Source organism: Diadema antillarum, unplaced genomic scaffold, assembly GCF_040938485.1.
Source record: "Diadema antillarum isolate AM-2024a unplaced genomic scaffold, OU_Dant_1.0 seq00001455_RagTag, whole genome shotgun sequence".
Classification (NCBI taxonomy): domain Eukaryota; kingdom Metazoa; phylum Echinodermata; class Echinoidea; order Diadematoida; family Diadematidae; genus Diadema; species Diadema antillarum.
Genome location: NW_027272201.1, coordinates 1,685,911 through 1,703,553, shown reverse-complemented (window position 1 = coordinate 1,703,553; position 17,643 = coordinate 1,685,911). Strand labels below are relative to the sequence as shown.

At 39.2% G+C, this 17,643-nt stretch overlaps 1 protein-coding gene across 1 annotated transcript; it reads right to left on the bottom strand.

Annotated features, from left to right (window-relative positions):
- Positions 1-325: 325 nt before the first annotated feature.
- On the bottom strand, positions 326-17,603 carry LOC139709658 (nucleolar MIF4G domain-containing protein 1-like). Its single transcript, XM_071621619.1, has 16 exons — positions 17,489-17,603; positions 16,414-16,660; positions 15,430-15,570; positions 14,428-14,581; positions 13,247-13,925; positions 12,688-12,758; positions 11,983-12,111; positions 10,937-11,061; positions 10,453-10,546; positions 9,458-9,560; positions 8,134-8,264; positions 5,789-5,912; positions 3,632-3,773; positions 2,778-2,942; positions 2,242-2,373; positions 326-634 (listed from the first exon to the last, which is right to left on the bottom strand). The coding sequence occupies exons 2-16, from the start codon at positions 16,645-16,647 to the stop codon at positions 326-328; spliced, it is 2,733 nt and encodes a 910-aa protein (XP_071477720.1). The 5' UTR covers positions 16,648-16,660; positions 17,489-17,603.
- Positions 17,604-17,643: the final 40 nt, after the last annotated feature.

Here is a 17,643-nt window from a genome sequence, read left to right as displayed (position 1 = left end):
TCATAAACATTCATTATTTGTATACTAATTACCTGTCCATAGGTTTGTGTATGAAATATGTGCACATTGGACAAATCGGCAAAGAAAGGGTTAAAGATACCTTGTAAGCAAGCTCGCTGTAATGGGTTTTCCCAATATTGCTGCTTTTAACAAGAAATTATCAGTACTCCCATAGACCTCCTCGTAACAGAGTTTCCCCTTGACTGTCCTTGTGACGATGACATAAATCAGAAATAGGCTAGATTTCTTCTTGAACAAAATTCTGGCCAAGAGCTGTGGCTACGAAAGATGGCTGTCTCTGTCAGCAAAATCAATCAGAGAGAAATCACAACTTCACGGGACCATCCTCTCCTTGCATCGCAGACTCTGCGAGTAAAACCCTCTTCCGCAGCAACTCCTCCGCTCCGTCCCCTCGTCTCTGGAGGAGCAGTTGGATCTGTTTCTGGCCCATCTTCAGGAGGAAGTGATGCATGAAGAGACCGAGCCCCTCCCGCAGGATGCGGAGCTTCGTTACTGCGGCGACCGCTCCAAAGACTGCTGCCAGGGTGGCTTCAGGTTTCTCGAGGAGAAGGTCAAGGAGGAGGGTGCGGAGAAACCTGACGGTGTGCTTGCTGATGTCTGCAAACTCTATCACCTGAGGGGAAAAAAAAAGATATTCCAATGATGAAATCTAGATGAATATTAGAATATCAATTGACATGCTGAGCATACATACATTAAAAAGGAGTACAGATGGACTTCATTTGTGATGCGTCATCACAAAAGCCATATAATGTCTTGAAAATATTTTTGGGGGATTTTTTTTTATTCCATCAGTCTAACATGACCGTCTCTGAGAAAAATTAAGAATGAAAAATTCAGTCATTCACAATTGAGAATGCTAGATCCAGTCATTCACAAAATAGTTACTTATTTCAACATTTCACAGTCATTTCAACCACATTTTTTCTTCAAAGCTTCCATTTCACACATATATAACTAGATATATTGCTACGGCTACTGATATGCCTCCGCCATAATGCATGGTTCTCCTAATAGGTCTATAGTACAATGTCTTGACAATGTGTGATGACAGTTTCACACAATTGGCAAAATATTAAAATGACAGGTTTGACACAAATGTGCTGAATGTTCACTTTCCTAGAACTAGGTTCAATTGGATGAATGATTAAAATGTCAGAGTGCAGGTATTTGGGGAACTGATGATTTTTACTTGACTTTTGACCCTTTTATAAGTTTATGCATTGAGTAATTTTCAAGGTATTGAGAAAAAGTATAATTTCAGTATCAAATGGGAAAATAGCATTATCTAAACCTGGCCTTTGACCTTTGACCTCACAGTTCCAAAGAGAATCACTGTTAGGTTGAACATGCATAAATATGTAAGTTTCATGATGATACCTTGAGTTACTTTCGAGATATGGAGGAAAAAGTGCAATTTAGCACTTTCACTTGACCTTTTACCTTTTGACCTTTGACCTTTTGGCAAGAAACTTCCCCAAAAATATATATTGCGTAATACATGCCATACATCAAGTTCAAAAAAAAAAAACCTTCAGGCATACTGCATTTTAAGGAAAGTAGTGATATTTTGAGGAGTTGACCTTGACCTTTGACCCCCATGACCTTTGACCCATGACCCCCAACTTCCCTAGATAATCACTGCCCATCGGTACAAGCATATATACTAAGTTCCTTGAAGATACCTTGAACCATTTGCGAGATATGGAGAAAAACATGAAATTTCAATTTTTTTTTCACAAAATAACCTGTGACCTTTGACCTTTGACCCTGTGACCCTAAAATCCCCCAAGGATATACCCTCATACCAAGTTTGATGTAAAACCACCACACGGTTTTTGAGATGTCGACAAAAACAAACAGGACGGACGGACGTACGGACGGACGGACGACCCGAAAACATAATGCCTCCGGCCACTTCGTTGCGGAGGCATAAAAATGATTGATTGTAGTAACGTGAAACTAAGATTTTCCTCTATGATCACTGCCAACAAATGTCTTTAACTCTTAATTTATTTAGTTACTTTGGTTTGTTTGTTTGGGAGTTCTGTTTTAGGGTCTGTTTCATTTTCATGCTTTTTGTTTGGTTTCGTTGTTTGTTAGTTATTTAATTAGTTCGTTAATTAGTGTGTTTGTTTGTCTGTTTGCTTGCTTGTTTTGAGGGTAGGAGGATGGGGAGGGGATCAATTGCTCGAGTGTCACGGGGGTTTTCCCTCTTACCTTGAGAACTGAGAGAGGGAGATCCCTAGATCCCAAGAGATGTGAAAGAAGGAGAGCCAGGTTCCTGGAGCCTGATGGGGTCAGTTCTTCCAGGAGACGGATTTTGTCCCACAGTGCAAACTGGAATGCCATCTACATGTACAGTAAAGGGATAGACAACTTCTATGAAAAATCCTTTGAAAAATCTAAAAAAATGGCAGATGTATATCAAAAGAAATACACACTGTCAGAAACTTGCACATTTACTGTAAATGTGGATATTTTTGTACGTCTAATATTTTGCACTCGGCCAGTTAAGATTGGTTGTGCGTGTGTTTAATTCCACAGAGTCAAGACATGCGCTACTGCAACATGTAGCAAGCAAAAATATTTGCGTGCTTTTATTTTCACGCTACAATAATGTAGTTTCTGGTTGAGTAAAATGTGCAAAAATTTCAACACCGCGAAAAAATTTCCCCTTTTACAGTAGCACCTTTTTGGATTTGCATGACAAGATCTGAAAAGCACAGCTCAGTCTGCAAGATGCATTGCCTTACCCTGAATTTCCTGTCATACTGGCAGAGGCTGGAAGCGAGAAAGGCGTAGTAAGGGTTGTAGGATTTCTCCTGCTGGCAGCAGTCCAGAGTAATGTGCACCACCTCCCGGTCACGCCCTCCCTTCTGACCCAGCCGCACCAGCTTCTCAAAGGCATCTTTGAAGTCCTAGAAATGTCCAAGAAAAAAAAAGAAATGAAAGAAAATTAACCTTTTGTGACAAGTTGTTTCTTTTTGGTAGACTTCATCTAAATAGTTTGGAATTAAACCTATGGTTGGAGGGGCCCAAGGGTCATATTACTTTTTTCCAACCCGGCACCTTAGGGAAGCTCAACAGGGAAAGCCTGACACTTTGTTTTTTTGTGTTTTGCTTGTTTTATTTGTTTCTTTGTATCACTTGTATTGTTTTGCAAATGCCGAATAAATAATAATAATAATAATAACTATGCATATCAAATAAAGATCACTACTTCCCCAACTATGATGGGATACAAAATAACAAGCTTTGCTCTTGAGTAGGCCTCCCTACATGTTTTCTTTTCTCTACCTCCCTTTCTCTCCCTCTAAAATGAAATAAATAAATAAATGAATAAATAAATAAATAAATAAATAAATAAATAAATAAATAAATAAATAATAAAAATTGAACAACCCAGGAAATAATAAAAAAGTAGACATTCCACTTCTTTTCATTTTATAAATTCTGATTGTAATGATTTGCCAAATCATTGTTGTTTTTCATTTTCAATCATCAATCATTTTTTTTTTTTTTTAAACAAACGTCATATACGAGTGTTGATGCAAGAACTGTTTGTGGTCAGTAAAAAGTATGACATATGTCCATGGTGTTCACAAACCTCTGCAGTCATTATGATGCTGAAAATAGTCCTCCTGATGTCCGTGTTCATCCTCTGTTGCCGTGACAACTCGACAATCTTCTTGCTGGTCTCATCATTGACACTGCTCACTGTGGGGAGCATCTCCACTCCAGACAGAGCACTAGAAATCACAGGCATAACAAACAAATCAATTCAGCACTCTTACAGAAAAAACAAGGAAAAGTAGAAATTACGCGGTGCGTAATATATGTCCCCGCCGGAAGTAGCATTTAGTAGCAAAATGTACAATATAGGTAAAAAATCAAGGTCAAAGGTCAAAGAAGTCAAAGGTCAAAATTCTGTGTAGAAGTTTTGAAGCCCTCACCTAGTGCCATCACATAAAGGAAACAGAATCGAAATCGGGTTAGAAATGGCAAAGGAGTAGCATTTTGTAGCCAATGTACAATATAGGTCAAAAATCAAGGTCAGAGGTCAAAGAAGTCAAAGGTCAAAATTCTGTGTAGAAGTTTTGAAGCCCTCACCTAGTGCCATCACATAAAGCAAACGGAAGTGAAATCGGGTTAGAAATGGCGGAGTAGCATTTTGTAGCAAAATGAACAATACAGGTCAAAAATCAAGGTCAAAGGTCAAAGAAGTCAAAGGTCAAAATTCTGTGTAGAAATTTTGAAGCCCTCACCTAGTGCCGTCACATAAAGCAAACGGAATCGAATTGGGTTAGAAATGGCGAAGGAGTAGTATTTTGTAGCAAAATGTACAATATAGGTCAAAAAATCAAGGTCAAAGGTCAAAGAAGTCAAAGGTCAAAATTCTGTGTAGAAGTTTTGAAGCCCTCACCTAGTGCCATCACATAAAGCAAACAGAATCGAAATCGGGTTAGAAATGGCGAAGGAGTAGCATTTTGTAGCAAAATGTACAATATAGGTCAAAGGTCAAGGTCAAAGGTCACGACTGAAATTCTGTGTAGAAGTTTCAAAGCTCCCATGTAGTGCTATCATATAATTCAAGCAAACAGAATCAAAATTGGCTCATAAATGACAGAGAAGTAGCAAATTGAAGATTTTGATCACACACGGACGCACACACGGACGCACACACGGACACACAGACGGACACACGGACACACACACGTACGGAGCCCGTTTCATAGTCCCCTGCTCGAACTCGTTTCGGCGGGGACAAAAAACAAACACCAAAACAATCAGAATATATACTAAATATACCTGACGATGACCTCTCAGTGACTTTAACTCTTATTTCCAAGGAATCTCATCAGTCAATCTGCTTGAAATGCCCGATCAATGTTTCAATTTTGATGCTATAATGAATGCATTTTGACTATTTAAATGTGTGCAAAGCGAAAATCCATGTACTGATCTAAACCGTTGACCTCTGACCTTTGTTACTTTCTAAACATAGTAAGTCAAGAAGCACACACAATACTGAAATGCTGATATGACTGCAAACAGATCAATACACCCAAGTTATTCCATGAGCAGGTCAATGCCAGCATTTAAACACACCTCACAACCTTAAGCTGAAGTTGTCAAATTTATGTGAATTGCCTGTTGCACCACAATCACCTACCAAGCTTTGAACTTGTCGAAAATGCTTTTTAAGTAACCGCACATACTTCAAACATTCAGTAGTTCACATCTGTGATCTCAGTCAAAGTTGGATTGTTTCTCCAACCCCCCTCCCCCCCACCCCAACAGTCTAATCACTAAATACTCCAGTAATAACTACATGACCCCATGCACAATATCTGATAAAACTACCTGCACATATTCATCTTGTATTAGACACAAAATGAAGTTTGAAGACTTTGACTGCAGCATCTGACTCTTGATCTTGGCAATATATTTTCCTCTCAGACACTGTCCTTTTGTCAAAAGTTACAGACAAGAGGATTGATTCTTTTTAAATTACCATGGAAACAAACAAAACTGCATCCTGTCGGATGGACCTATGTGGGACAGGATGTCAACCAACCATCAAAATAATATGCTTCTGACACAATAGATGAGATATAAAGTGTACATTCCAGTAGAAGACATACTAACAATCTTTTAATAAGTCTGACAATCCATTACTGTTCATATACACACAAAGCCTCACAACGCTCATGGCCAGAGGCTGTGGGTACACCCACAATATTCAGGCAACAGACATGCGCACCTGGGTTCTTGCTTTGGTCCGTGCCCGCTCCACGCCGAGCCCACGATCCACCAGCGCCCTCGCTCATCAGCTTTCAGGAGGTCTGCCAGCGAGATGCGCAGGGTGGAGTCTGTGTCACTGTGACCTATGAAAAAAATACATTTACATCAAAAAGATCACTTATTAGTCACAATCTTCACAAGCCTATTTGTCTTTCTTTGACACATTTGAGTCCTGCTTATTTGGTGTTGATATTCAATGACAAAAAAAGAGGCTTACAGTGGTTCACTTGGTAGTGCGTCTGCCTTGAAACCAACTCGGTCTAGATGGAGTCTAGCTGAGCAATGTTGTGTGTAATCATACCGGACGTCCTAGTTACTGAGAAGCAAATACACTCTGCCCCTTGAATAGGATAGTACATGGAGGTTCTGTGTGTGAGGGAATCTAAACTCATGCACATGACAGATCCCACTTCATTCCTTCATAGCAAAGAGCAGGGTGCTAACCTGGTGAAGTGGTCCTCCCACATGCCTACATCACAGAGCAGGCGAATGATGCCAATTTCTCCTGGTTTACCCTAGGTGACTAGCAATAGTCAGCAAATGGTATCAACCATACACAATGTGCCATTACATAAAGAAGAAGACTGACAAACTAGGGTCATAAAAATGCTAGTTCAATATCTGATCAATGAAAACAGAACTTCAAGGAAGGAGGTAAGAAAATGAATAATATCTTTCTGAGGGCCATTTCAACCTCAAAAAATAAAGTACCACATGTACTCCAATAATGTGAAATCACCAAGTCAATAACAACACACTCCATCTATTGGATGGGACATAAGTAGAGGTCCTGTATGCGATAGATTCATCGCTCATACCTACACCTAATTTTCCCTATTTCTCACAAAGAGCGGGGGAGAATGCCCAATAAAATGGTCCACTGCCCATACACAATAATGGAAATGGATGACTGGTTTCTACTCTATTTGACTCACTGATGAATGCTGATGATAGAGAAAAATAACAGTGTCACACATCAATAAGGAAAGGAATACACTATTCAAGAATATGCTACATATTAAAGGCATTGTTAACCAATTATAAATGAAACAAAAACCCAGCTTTAGTGCTTCAAAACAGTTCTGGCATGTGAGTTATGGATAGAAACAACCAGTGTTAAAAAGTTACTCGGTATAATCAATAAAATATACAAAATGTGAACAGTAGTTATAATAGGATTGTTTCTAGACTAAACTGTCTACAATTACGGTTCAGTGAGAAAATAGTGATATCTCCTTATATTTTAGGTTCTATTGTAAAATGTTTATACGGTAAGATGTTTTGTGATACAACTGACCTACACATATGCATCAAATGTTATAACTCAAACATTCTTCAAACCACTGCTCCTAAAGGTAGACAGTACCTTTAATACTTTTACCAAGTTGCCTATTACAAAGAATCAAAAACAAAGGCCATTATCACATCTACCATTTTTCAGATCATTCTGCAAGCAGAATGTTGATTTAGGCATCCGTTGACAGAGATTTCAACTCTCCCGTTTTTAGATTTAGCATTCTCCTGCCAAACTTTTCTTTTGTCATATGCTTGAAACTGAGGCTAAGATAGCACCGGAGACAAATATACATCCCTAGAGCTTCCAGGGCCCTCATATGTATGCCCTGAACCCTGGCTGTAAGGGACGGCCGGGCGTTATGGCATGCACCTGTACTCCAGCTACTTTGAAGGTAGGGGTGGTGATTATGGCTCAGTCTGTAGCATGTCTGCCTTCAGATCCAAGGATACCGAGTTCGATTCCCCGAGTTTCACTGAGCAATGTTGTGTGTAAGCATTCTGTCCCCTCTAGTAAGAGGCAAAACACTCTATCCCTCAGATAGGACATTAACTGGAGGTCCCATGTGTGTGTTAGCCACAACTCACGCATGTAAAAGATCCCACTTCATCCATTTATCGTAAAGAGCAGGGTGCTATTCCAGTGAAGTGGTCCCCTTCCCACCCACACAAGAAAACGGGCAAATGATGCTGATCCCTCATGGTTCGCCCCAAATGACTAGCAATAGTCAGCAAACGGTATCAACCAGCACATTGTGCCATAGGCTTGAATCAATGAATGAATAAATGCTGCAAGGGACATCATGCTTCGTACTCATGATGCTTACTACGTGCACACAATACTGTGCCTCTTTTTTGCACAATCAGAGTCTACAGTTTGCTAGAGGGTTCAGGCCTGGAGAATCTCCCGATTACGTCACACATTCATTCATTCACTCATTCATTCATTGGTCACTGACATTTTAACAGTAGATCTAATAAAACGCTATATATCTCAGCTTGTCTATTTACCTCTCTCTTTGATCAGGTGTCTGTGAAGCTTCCGGAGTCTCTCCATGTCCGACGGGTCGTAGTTTGGAATCTTCCTCAGGTTGTTGTTGCGCAAGGCACTGATTGTCTCCAGCATGAATTTGACCCTTGACCTGTTCGTGCAGAAGGAGAAAACAGAAACATTCATTTCCCACAAATCCACAGAAAAACTTCTTCACAGTAAAGTAATGAATACAAGTGAAACTCACATAAAGATTTGTCTCATTTGATTTAATCTCTCAAAGTATCGGCTTTCTGCTACAAGCAAGCACAGAACTGCTACAGCAGTCTCTCACACTCTATGAGAACTCTTAAAGATTGAATTTCTGTTTTTGTAAACAATACAACAAAAATAAATGCCTTTTCAGTAACAGCAGGTCATATTGTTGGCATAGTGTTAACAGCACATATTGACCTGCCTCAACAGTAAGGACCAATCCGTGCATTCCCCTCCCTTTGAATTGTGTACCTTTTCAACAACTTTTGACAAACTGAAGAAACCTACTGCTTTGTTGATGGTAGAATTGGTGTGGTATACATTGTATTTACTGTGTATTATGTTGGCATGATTTTCTTGAGTCAACTGACATTTGAAAAATATTGTCTCAACTGCAATGTGTATCATCTTTTAACATATTACAAAACTAAAGTTGGGGCAGGGGAAAGGTGAATTTGAGAGGGAGAAAATACATCTTCACTCTAAAAAGGCCGGGGGGGAGGGGGGGGGGGGGGGGGGGGTGTTGAATCTACCCCCCCCCTCAACATTTTTCACGACTATTCCGCCGTGCGAAATTTTTTGACCACGCCTTCGCTGACCTTTTTACTTTGAAGTCTTGCACATCTTTTGACAACATTTTCGCAAAAATCGCGCATACCGTTACGACGCTGCACGACCTTTTATACATGCCTGTCAGACCGAAAATGGCTCAAAAACGTGATTTTGCATATAAAGTCTATGCAAATGGAGTTTTCTCACCTTTTTCATAAGATATGATTATTTTAATTTTCATAGGCTGAAATCAATTAATTTCAGCATAATTATGCTTGAAATCTGAAAATTCAATTTCTTTTTATATAGTTTAGTAGATTACGCCACAGGTGATGCACGTGCTAATTTTCATGGCGATCGATGGCCGAGATCTCGGGGGGGGGGGGGGGGGGGGGGGGGGGTTGAATCAGGACAAAAATATACAGTCTAAGAGGGAGAGCAGGAGATTTTGTGAAAATGGCCTCAAAGCGGGGGAGTTGGAGTCTATGATCCTGTTGGCTCAACTATTGGTATCCTGGGACCGTCGGAGTTACTCACTGTTGTCTGAGTTCATCTGAACACTGGCTAGCCTTGCCCTGTATAAGGAGGATGATGTCTTTCAGGGATGCTGGGTCGTCTTTCCTCAAGGTCGTACCAGCACCTTGTTGAAAAGGGGAACACTGGAATGCTTAGGTGACCAAACTCATCAAACTTTCTTTCCACTAGCTCTCCAGAAAAACACACATGCACCCAAAATAAAAGCCATATCTGTCATAGGTCTATGCATGTTTAAGAGACAAATATGATCCCATTTCTCTGTTCAACACGTGTCAATCATTTATAAAAACTCTGACTTCCATCAGCAAGCTTCTTGCAGTAGCAATTTCCCACTCTACTTTCATTTTATACTTTCTATGACTTAAACACAAAGACGTCATGACCACAGAGTATTCAATCTTTAGTCTCATCTACCTGACTATTCATGGCAAGGAACTGGTACAGTCAACCTCTCCTATCCGACCTCACTTTATCCGGATCTCTCTATTGTCCAGATGCAATCTCGACCTGATGTTCTTTCTTTTATTTTTTATTTTTTAAATCTAATAGGGTACGTGTAAAAGAGGGATTTCAGACTAAATGAAATTCCTACACAAACGCATATGAATTGCCTATCATTCCCAACATGATTAACATACATTCACATCTAATTTTCATCTGAGTAACATGCATTCAGACATTCACTTCCCCCAAATCACCGCAGTGTACCTGCAATAGGTTACATGTATAGCTACCATTGGGTAGGCAGCTGTGTGCATTAAACATTGAGTCTCCCATATCCGGTCAAATCCCTTATCCGGATGAGCGCCGGTCCAGACGTGTCCGGATAGGAAAGGTCGGACTGTACTGAGCAAGCTCAGTTTGCCATAAATTTCTTATCACTTTAACCAATCTACGAAATATGTTAAGATGAGCAACCAGCAGATGTACAATGGTCCAATCAGGTGGAAATAAAGCACTAAGTCTTGACAGGATTCCATGTATTGCACACTCACATTTCAGGATCTGAAGAAGCAGCTCAATGTCTCGCTCGGTGAACCTCTCTGCAAGCCTCCGTATCAAGTCGTAAATTAAGGTGCAGTGGACCAGCTGGCATAAGAAAAAGCACACTAGTCTGTTTAGTTTAACTACACTGTAAAAGTATATTAAACAGATGTCACATGACTCTCATTACAGGTACAAGTACTTCTGTCAAGCTGCCTCATTCAGTAAATTATATCTTTCAGTGTAATACAAAAAACAAAAAAAAAAAACCCTGACAGATTGCTTGTATTTCATCAAAGAAACTCTCTATGGCATGCAACTTTGAAGCTGACATTAGCTTGTGAAAACAGATAACCTTTGATACACTTTATAAAGAGAGATTACAAACATGCTGTGTGACGTCTTAAAAAAAAAAAATGAATGAATGAAAAGAGACGAGGCGTCGGCACATTTTAGGTTACAAATCCATCAATAAATTCATGATGCAGAACTCACCCTAAAATTGAAGAGATGGACAATGAGCATGACGATGTTGTCTATCTCTTTCCCATTGCCATAGTCACAATCGTCACCATGGAGATCATCAAAACGCTTTGCTACTGACTGGAGAAGGTGAGCACCTGAAACATACAGTTGATAGCTGGCTTTCAGGAAAGGCTTTATTCATGTATATACACTTCTCAAAAATAATGGAAATACAATACTTTCTCGTGAATATGGCAAGTTAGTCCACACTTCAACTTTCACCCTACCCTTCTAGAAAAATGACTCCCTTTGTTGACGGAGCATATTTTGACTTCAGAGGGCTAGTTTTAAGTGGCCTTTTCCTGCCTTCTTCCCAGGCCTCGGCACAGAATGACAATGTTTTTCAGTCATGTTCCTCTCTGTGTGGACTTTGTCAAAAACAACCCACCACCAATAACAACAAAAATGTGAGCACAAACAAAATCAACATTTTGAAGTTAGACGTTTAACATGGGACATGGTGTGATGCACAGATCCATGCAGTGTTTCAATCCATGTTATCATGCTTCCATTTACAAAGTCACTTCTGAAATGTTACAGTCCCTAGAGGCTGATCAGATAGCATTTAAAGACCATGAGACTTCAGCTCAGGACCAAGGCACTGGAATACCCCATAGGAGGCAGTCTTGGATCAGACACCATGCATAGAAGTTGCCATGATGCATTCAAAATGTTAATAAAGGCATTTCAGTATATGACAGTCCCCACATCATAGGCTTGTATGAATTGAATAATTAAGACTAATGGCATCATTTTGCAAGGGCATGCCATACCTCAAAACTCCATCAATTGCTTCTTCTTTTACTCTTGATTTCAAAAATTTATACTCTCATAATCATTTGACTTTCTGTCTTCTTACTACAGCACGGCTGCCAAACTCTGCAGATCCAAACATGAACTTTACTAAGGCACGCACTCTATCCAAGATATATTCTGATGGCAAGCAACATCTGTAGGTTCAAAAGAGATCAACTGTCAGATGAGTGATTTAGATTTCTTCCATCTGGTTGTCTCACCGACTTCGCTGCCCACGTTGGAATGCAAGACTGCCACGAGTAGGACGTGTTCCATGGCCAGTCGTTCAGGTGTCAGGGCAGGGCTGATGCAGGCATCTTGCACCAAGGCACACAGTGTCTCATTCATGTCTGCAGAAAGAGAAAGAGCCATTGATTATTTGGATTAAAGCGTGAAATGAAATATCTGTTCTAAAAATAAAGGAATAGATAAATGAATGAATGAATGAATAAATAAATAAATTAATTAATAAACCAAATGAATAAATAAATACATAAATAAATAAATGAATAAATTAATTAATTAATAAAACAAATGAATAAATAAATAAATAAATAAATACATAAATACATAAATAAATTTCTACATGAAATCTTCAATAAACCTGCAAAATCTTTGAATAAGTCAATGTGACAATAGATCTCAATGTCCGAGGATTTGGTACTGAAATCCAAATGAAACAAGAAAATCTTTCAGCTTTCTAAAAAAACATATGAAATCTCTGACGATTTCACATAAACTCTGACAAAGAAATTATGAGATCTATATTTTCTAATTAAAAGATGCTTTCTCTACTTCTTTTTTTTTTAAATATCTCTTCCCTCTCGGTATTGTTCCTTCTCACAAAAATTGACATATAGCTACAAGGTAGATGCATGTCCCCATCCATAAAATAAACCAAGAAAACTGAAATAGGAAGGGCTTACCATTTCGACTGTTACTGAGGTAGAGCTCCTCAATCTGATTGCATATTGACTGGGCATTACTTTCACTCAGTCTAAAGGAGAGAGAGAACAAATCAGCTTTTTTAATAGTTAATCATTCATTTCCAATTGTTAGCATTCTTAAAGAAAATATTCCAGAACAGAAACAAAAAGACAGGTGTTTGTAATGCCTTTCCAAATGTCTCAAATCATTTTCAATATGAAAATTGGTTTGATTAAATCATACTTAGATCTGATATTGATGCCTATTTTGGCAGTTGTGCATTCAAAAAAAAGAATAGATACACTAATAGTAACATCACTACAAATGATATAAATCCTGTATTAACAGATGTGTCTGATGTGGTGTACTAACATTTCAGTAAGATGATGTGTCATCCTTACATTTCAGTATCCACAAGCTGTACGATATCATAATTTCTTACAACGGAATGCATACTACTTTTGCTTTCAAAACCTTATGTACATCAAGATCATATTTTATATACAGTGTAATGGTTTTGTTTCTCATTAAAAACAGATTGTTGCTTGTGTCACAAACCGGTTTATAGCTCCTTTGAGCTGCTTTCTCAGTTTGTCCAACTTGGCTTGCTTCTCAGCATCAAGAGATTGTCCCATCATCTCCGCCCTCTTGTGGGGTGGTATGTATGCCCCCGTCCTCTCTACTGGCTTCTCACCGACAATGTTACCATAAGGGTCCATCTTTGGAAGTGGTGGCTTCTTTTCTTCCTCGGCATCAACATCATCATCATCATCATCACCATCTGTGTTATTACTGTCAAACTCAGCACTATTCTCATCACTAAGGCCTCCACTGGAGTCGTTTTCGGAGAGTTCATCACTCTCCAATGATTTCTTGTCTACTCTTTGGGGAAAGGAAGTCCTCCGCTTCTTTGTCCTGTGTTCCCGTTCTTCCGACTCATCACTACCATCATCAAATCCTTCGCTATCGGAGTCGTCATCGCCTCCGACAAACTTTGACTTTTCCCGCCGCTCCCTCCTGCCTGACCCTTCTTCTCTGCTCCTCTTGGTCGATCTACTGACACCATCATCACTGTCATCATCCTCTTCAAAGGTCTCATCCTCCTCATCCTCATTGCCGTCATCACTTGTGGCACCAGTATCATCTTCACCATCGGAATCCTTCCCAAAGCTCATGAAACCCTCCATCTCCTCTTCTGCTTCCTCAAGTTTTGCTGGGTCAACGATGTCCAAGAGATCTTTGGTGATGTGTTGGTTAAGACAAATTAGGTGTTTCCACATTTTGCATGACACACCACTAACATCCATACTAATTAGTAACATCACTACACGTGTACAAATGATTTTTATAAATCCTGTATGAGCAAATGTCAAATACATCGTACAAATCATTTAGATGAGAAATGACAACATACTGATGCACATAACTGGCTATGTTAAAATTCCAGAGTACGTGAGTACATTACATGCACTTCAAAGAATGGTTTCGGGACACACACACAAAATAAATTGCTTAATCTATCATATTTCATATCCAAATCCAAGAGCATCCAAAATAGTCCAACACAGGATATCCCATCCCCCCACCCCATTCTCTTTTTTTGAAGGCGTATTTTGTCTTTTACTCCTCAACTTGCACAAAGATGTCCCGACAAATTTCCACATCCCAAACATCTTTACTGCATCGCCCTATTCCCCATAAGTTTACATGGAAGAAGTTTGCCCCTGAAACAAGGATACAGTCAAGGCCATCATCCCTGAACGCTGTCGGCGTGATCTTCTCCTTCGTCTTCTTCTTCTTTCGGAATCTCAGTTCCTTCTCCAACCTGCGGATGCTTTTCTCCTCATCTTCGTTGGCTGCCAGAAGCTCGCGCCTCCGCTGCTCTTCTTTTTCCTATCAGTAAAAGGAGCGGCACAGTGAATCAATTTTAAACACACTAGAGACTGCAAACGTTTTTTGGCTTAAATGTGTACAATTTCTGTCCAGCCAGATTTACTTTCCTTTCTGTTTAACTAAATGAATTAGCCATGAAAGTGGATTATGGTAGCATATACCTCAGAACTGGTGAGAGATTTCTACAACTTTTTGCAGTTTACAACTCCTCCTCTAACCCTCTAAATTTCTGGTCATGTAGATCTTTATCACAAACGTAAGAACACCAAAAAGTTTACAGAGAATAACCTGCACTGGCCACAGCAGTAATCTGTGAGAATAACTGTGAAGTTTATTGTCACTCAGAAATTTGTATCTTTTTTTCACCTGATGCGACAGACACTTCCAGTATTTTCGTTTTAAAATGTAGTACAGTGAATAGAGCAGCCTATCAAATACTTTGAAGATTCATATACCTATAAACATTTTTACCGGTATATACACACCAGTGTTTTATGGGTCTTTATTTTGCTGCTTTTCTCCAGAGGATACTCATCAAAAAGTGGAGTCATGAAAAGGACCAGTCCTATTCTTTTGCATTTGTTCTGCAAATGGCTTTCCATAGTCCTTTTTTTAAAAAATTCAATTTATACTTGTGCTAGAAACTACTGGTACTGCTCTCCGTAGTCAGCTTTATGTTGTGAAAATCAATTGCACTTGAATACCATTGACTACAGATCAAGTGAACAAAATTGAAGACATCTTTGCTCCACATCTAGATAACAGTAATTGTGTATTTTTCCTGTCACCATTTAGTAAAATGTTAATTCTCAGGGTGATATGTGTATATTACACTTGATAATATTCACCTTCAGTAACTTTTCCTCCCTTCTCCTTTTCTTCTCAGCTGTGTTACTCTCGGTAACTGACTTTGTTTTAGGCTTGGCTTCAAGTTCTCCTTTCTTTGAGGATTTCTGCTTTTTGGAAACTTGCTCCAGCTCATCAAATTTCTGTAGGGACATAAAGAAAAGACATAACATCAATACCACAGCAGTGTTGTTGTTGTCTTCTTTCAATGATAAAGTATGAAATTGTCAATTTTCAGAACGATATTCAAGCCTAAGTGGTTTGAGTCTGGGTAATCTTTGAGTACTTCAGCTGCTGTTGTTGTGCACAGTTGCTTGATACAAACTTTAAAGTCATACTATTGTTGTTGTTGTTGTTGTTGTTGTTGTTGTTGGGTTTTTTTTTTTTTTTGGGGGGGGGGGAGGATTTCTTGTTACAGAAGATCCATTTTGATAAGTTCAGTCGGTGCCTGATCATTGATTTGGTTTGGCCTAAAACTTGGGATTCACATGACATCATTCAGTTCTCAGATAGGCAGAGGTTACTTTCATACAGCAATTCACATACCACAGAAGAATATAAAATTGTATATAAAACTGTATGCCAATGTGCATTTTTTAACACTCATCTTTAAGGCTAAAGCATAGGTATGATTTCCCCCAGTCTTGTCTATTGATATTTTCTTACTCAGAACAAATCACTGCTAGTCATTTTTAACACAAATTCCTGGTGCCACAGCTAATACACATCCTTGAATTTTAGAACTTGAAAAATTAAACTGCAGAAAAAAAAAGTCAGAAGTAATTTCCACCACAACTGCTTCCACAAACTCAACCAGCATTCAATAGATCACTGTTGACAAACTTTATAGCACATGAAATTTGATTTTTTTAAAAAAACATGCAAATGGTCTTGCTTTAGCAGTGTTGGGAAGATCAAGAATAACATCTTTAACTTTTCATAAGTTTATGGTCTTTTATATTTTTCTAATCAACTTATCTTACCACTCGGGATAAAAAGGCATGTTTCTTTGCTTTCTTTAACCGCCTCTCCTCTTTTCTCCTCTGTTTCCGGGGCAACTGCCCCCGCTGTCTCTTGAAGCGCCTATCTCCTCCTGCCATTCCATCCTCCTTCGCCTCTTCAGTGGTGACCTGCACCATCCTCTTCATGGCTTTCCTTGCTCTCCGCAGATTCTGCTGCATCGGCCTGCGAGGCCTCGACTGTCCCCCTCTCGCTTTCATTCTCTCCTCGTTTCTTCACAACAGAGTACAACATAAAACAGTCAAAACTTTATTCAAGTCCTCTGCCATTCATTGAAAAGCAACTTTGCATACCTGCTTAGTTCTTACAGAACCTACTGGTACTTTTTTTTTTCAGGTAAAGCAAGCAGCCCATATTAAATTCAACCATAAAACGCTATCCAAAACTCTACCGCCGACTGCACGTAAAACCAGTCCTTTTGCGCGTGGTCAAATTTTGGCATGGGTTTACATGGTCGAACCCAATTAGAACAGGTTTTTTTTTTTTTTACAAAACATGTTATACATGTTACACAAATTTTCTTTGGCATACTACCAACTCTGTCACTGTTAGGATTGTAATTAATCAAACTCAGATTACCATACATTGCTTGCAGTTTCCACATCATGATGACACAAGATTTATGAATCAAGACATAAATTACTGCTCTCTCTATTCTTATCATATAATTAATATCAATCACTGACCCACTAGGGTGTTGAACAGCCACGGCCCGGCTAGAATTTAGAAATCAATAAAGATAAAGATCCTAACGTATCAATTGTAAATTTGTATAACTAGGCTCTTCACTGATCTTTGCGTCAGTCGCACATGCATCTGTCACTGAATCCCTTCCAAGCCTCATGAATTTCTAGAATTCCTATTTATTAGCAAGCACCAAATTGCAGCATGCAGGTGTGTTAGTGTGGTGGCGTTCACGACGTGAATACCGTAGTCCCACCTATCCAAAACTATGTGAGTGTCCAGGCAAGTAAAACTTATCAAACGTAACTCAGGCAGTATTAAAAAGAACTATAAGGTGTCATTTGTTGATGAACTTACTAATGATCGTATGCTACCAAAGACTGTGTATAGGATCTTTGATAAACTCAAATAAACTCAAACAGCAGCCATAATTCAGCGGTCACCTCTAGAACAGTGTGTGTGCAGTGCAGTGTGTGCTCCTCCGTAACGCACGTGCAGTGCGGGGGCCAGTA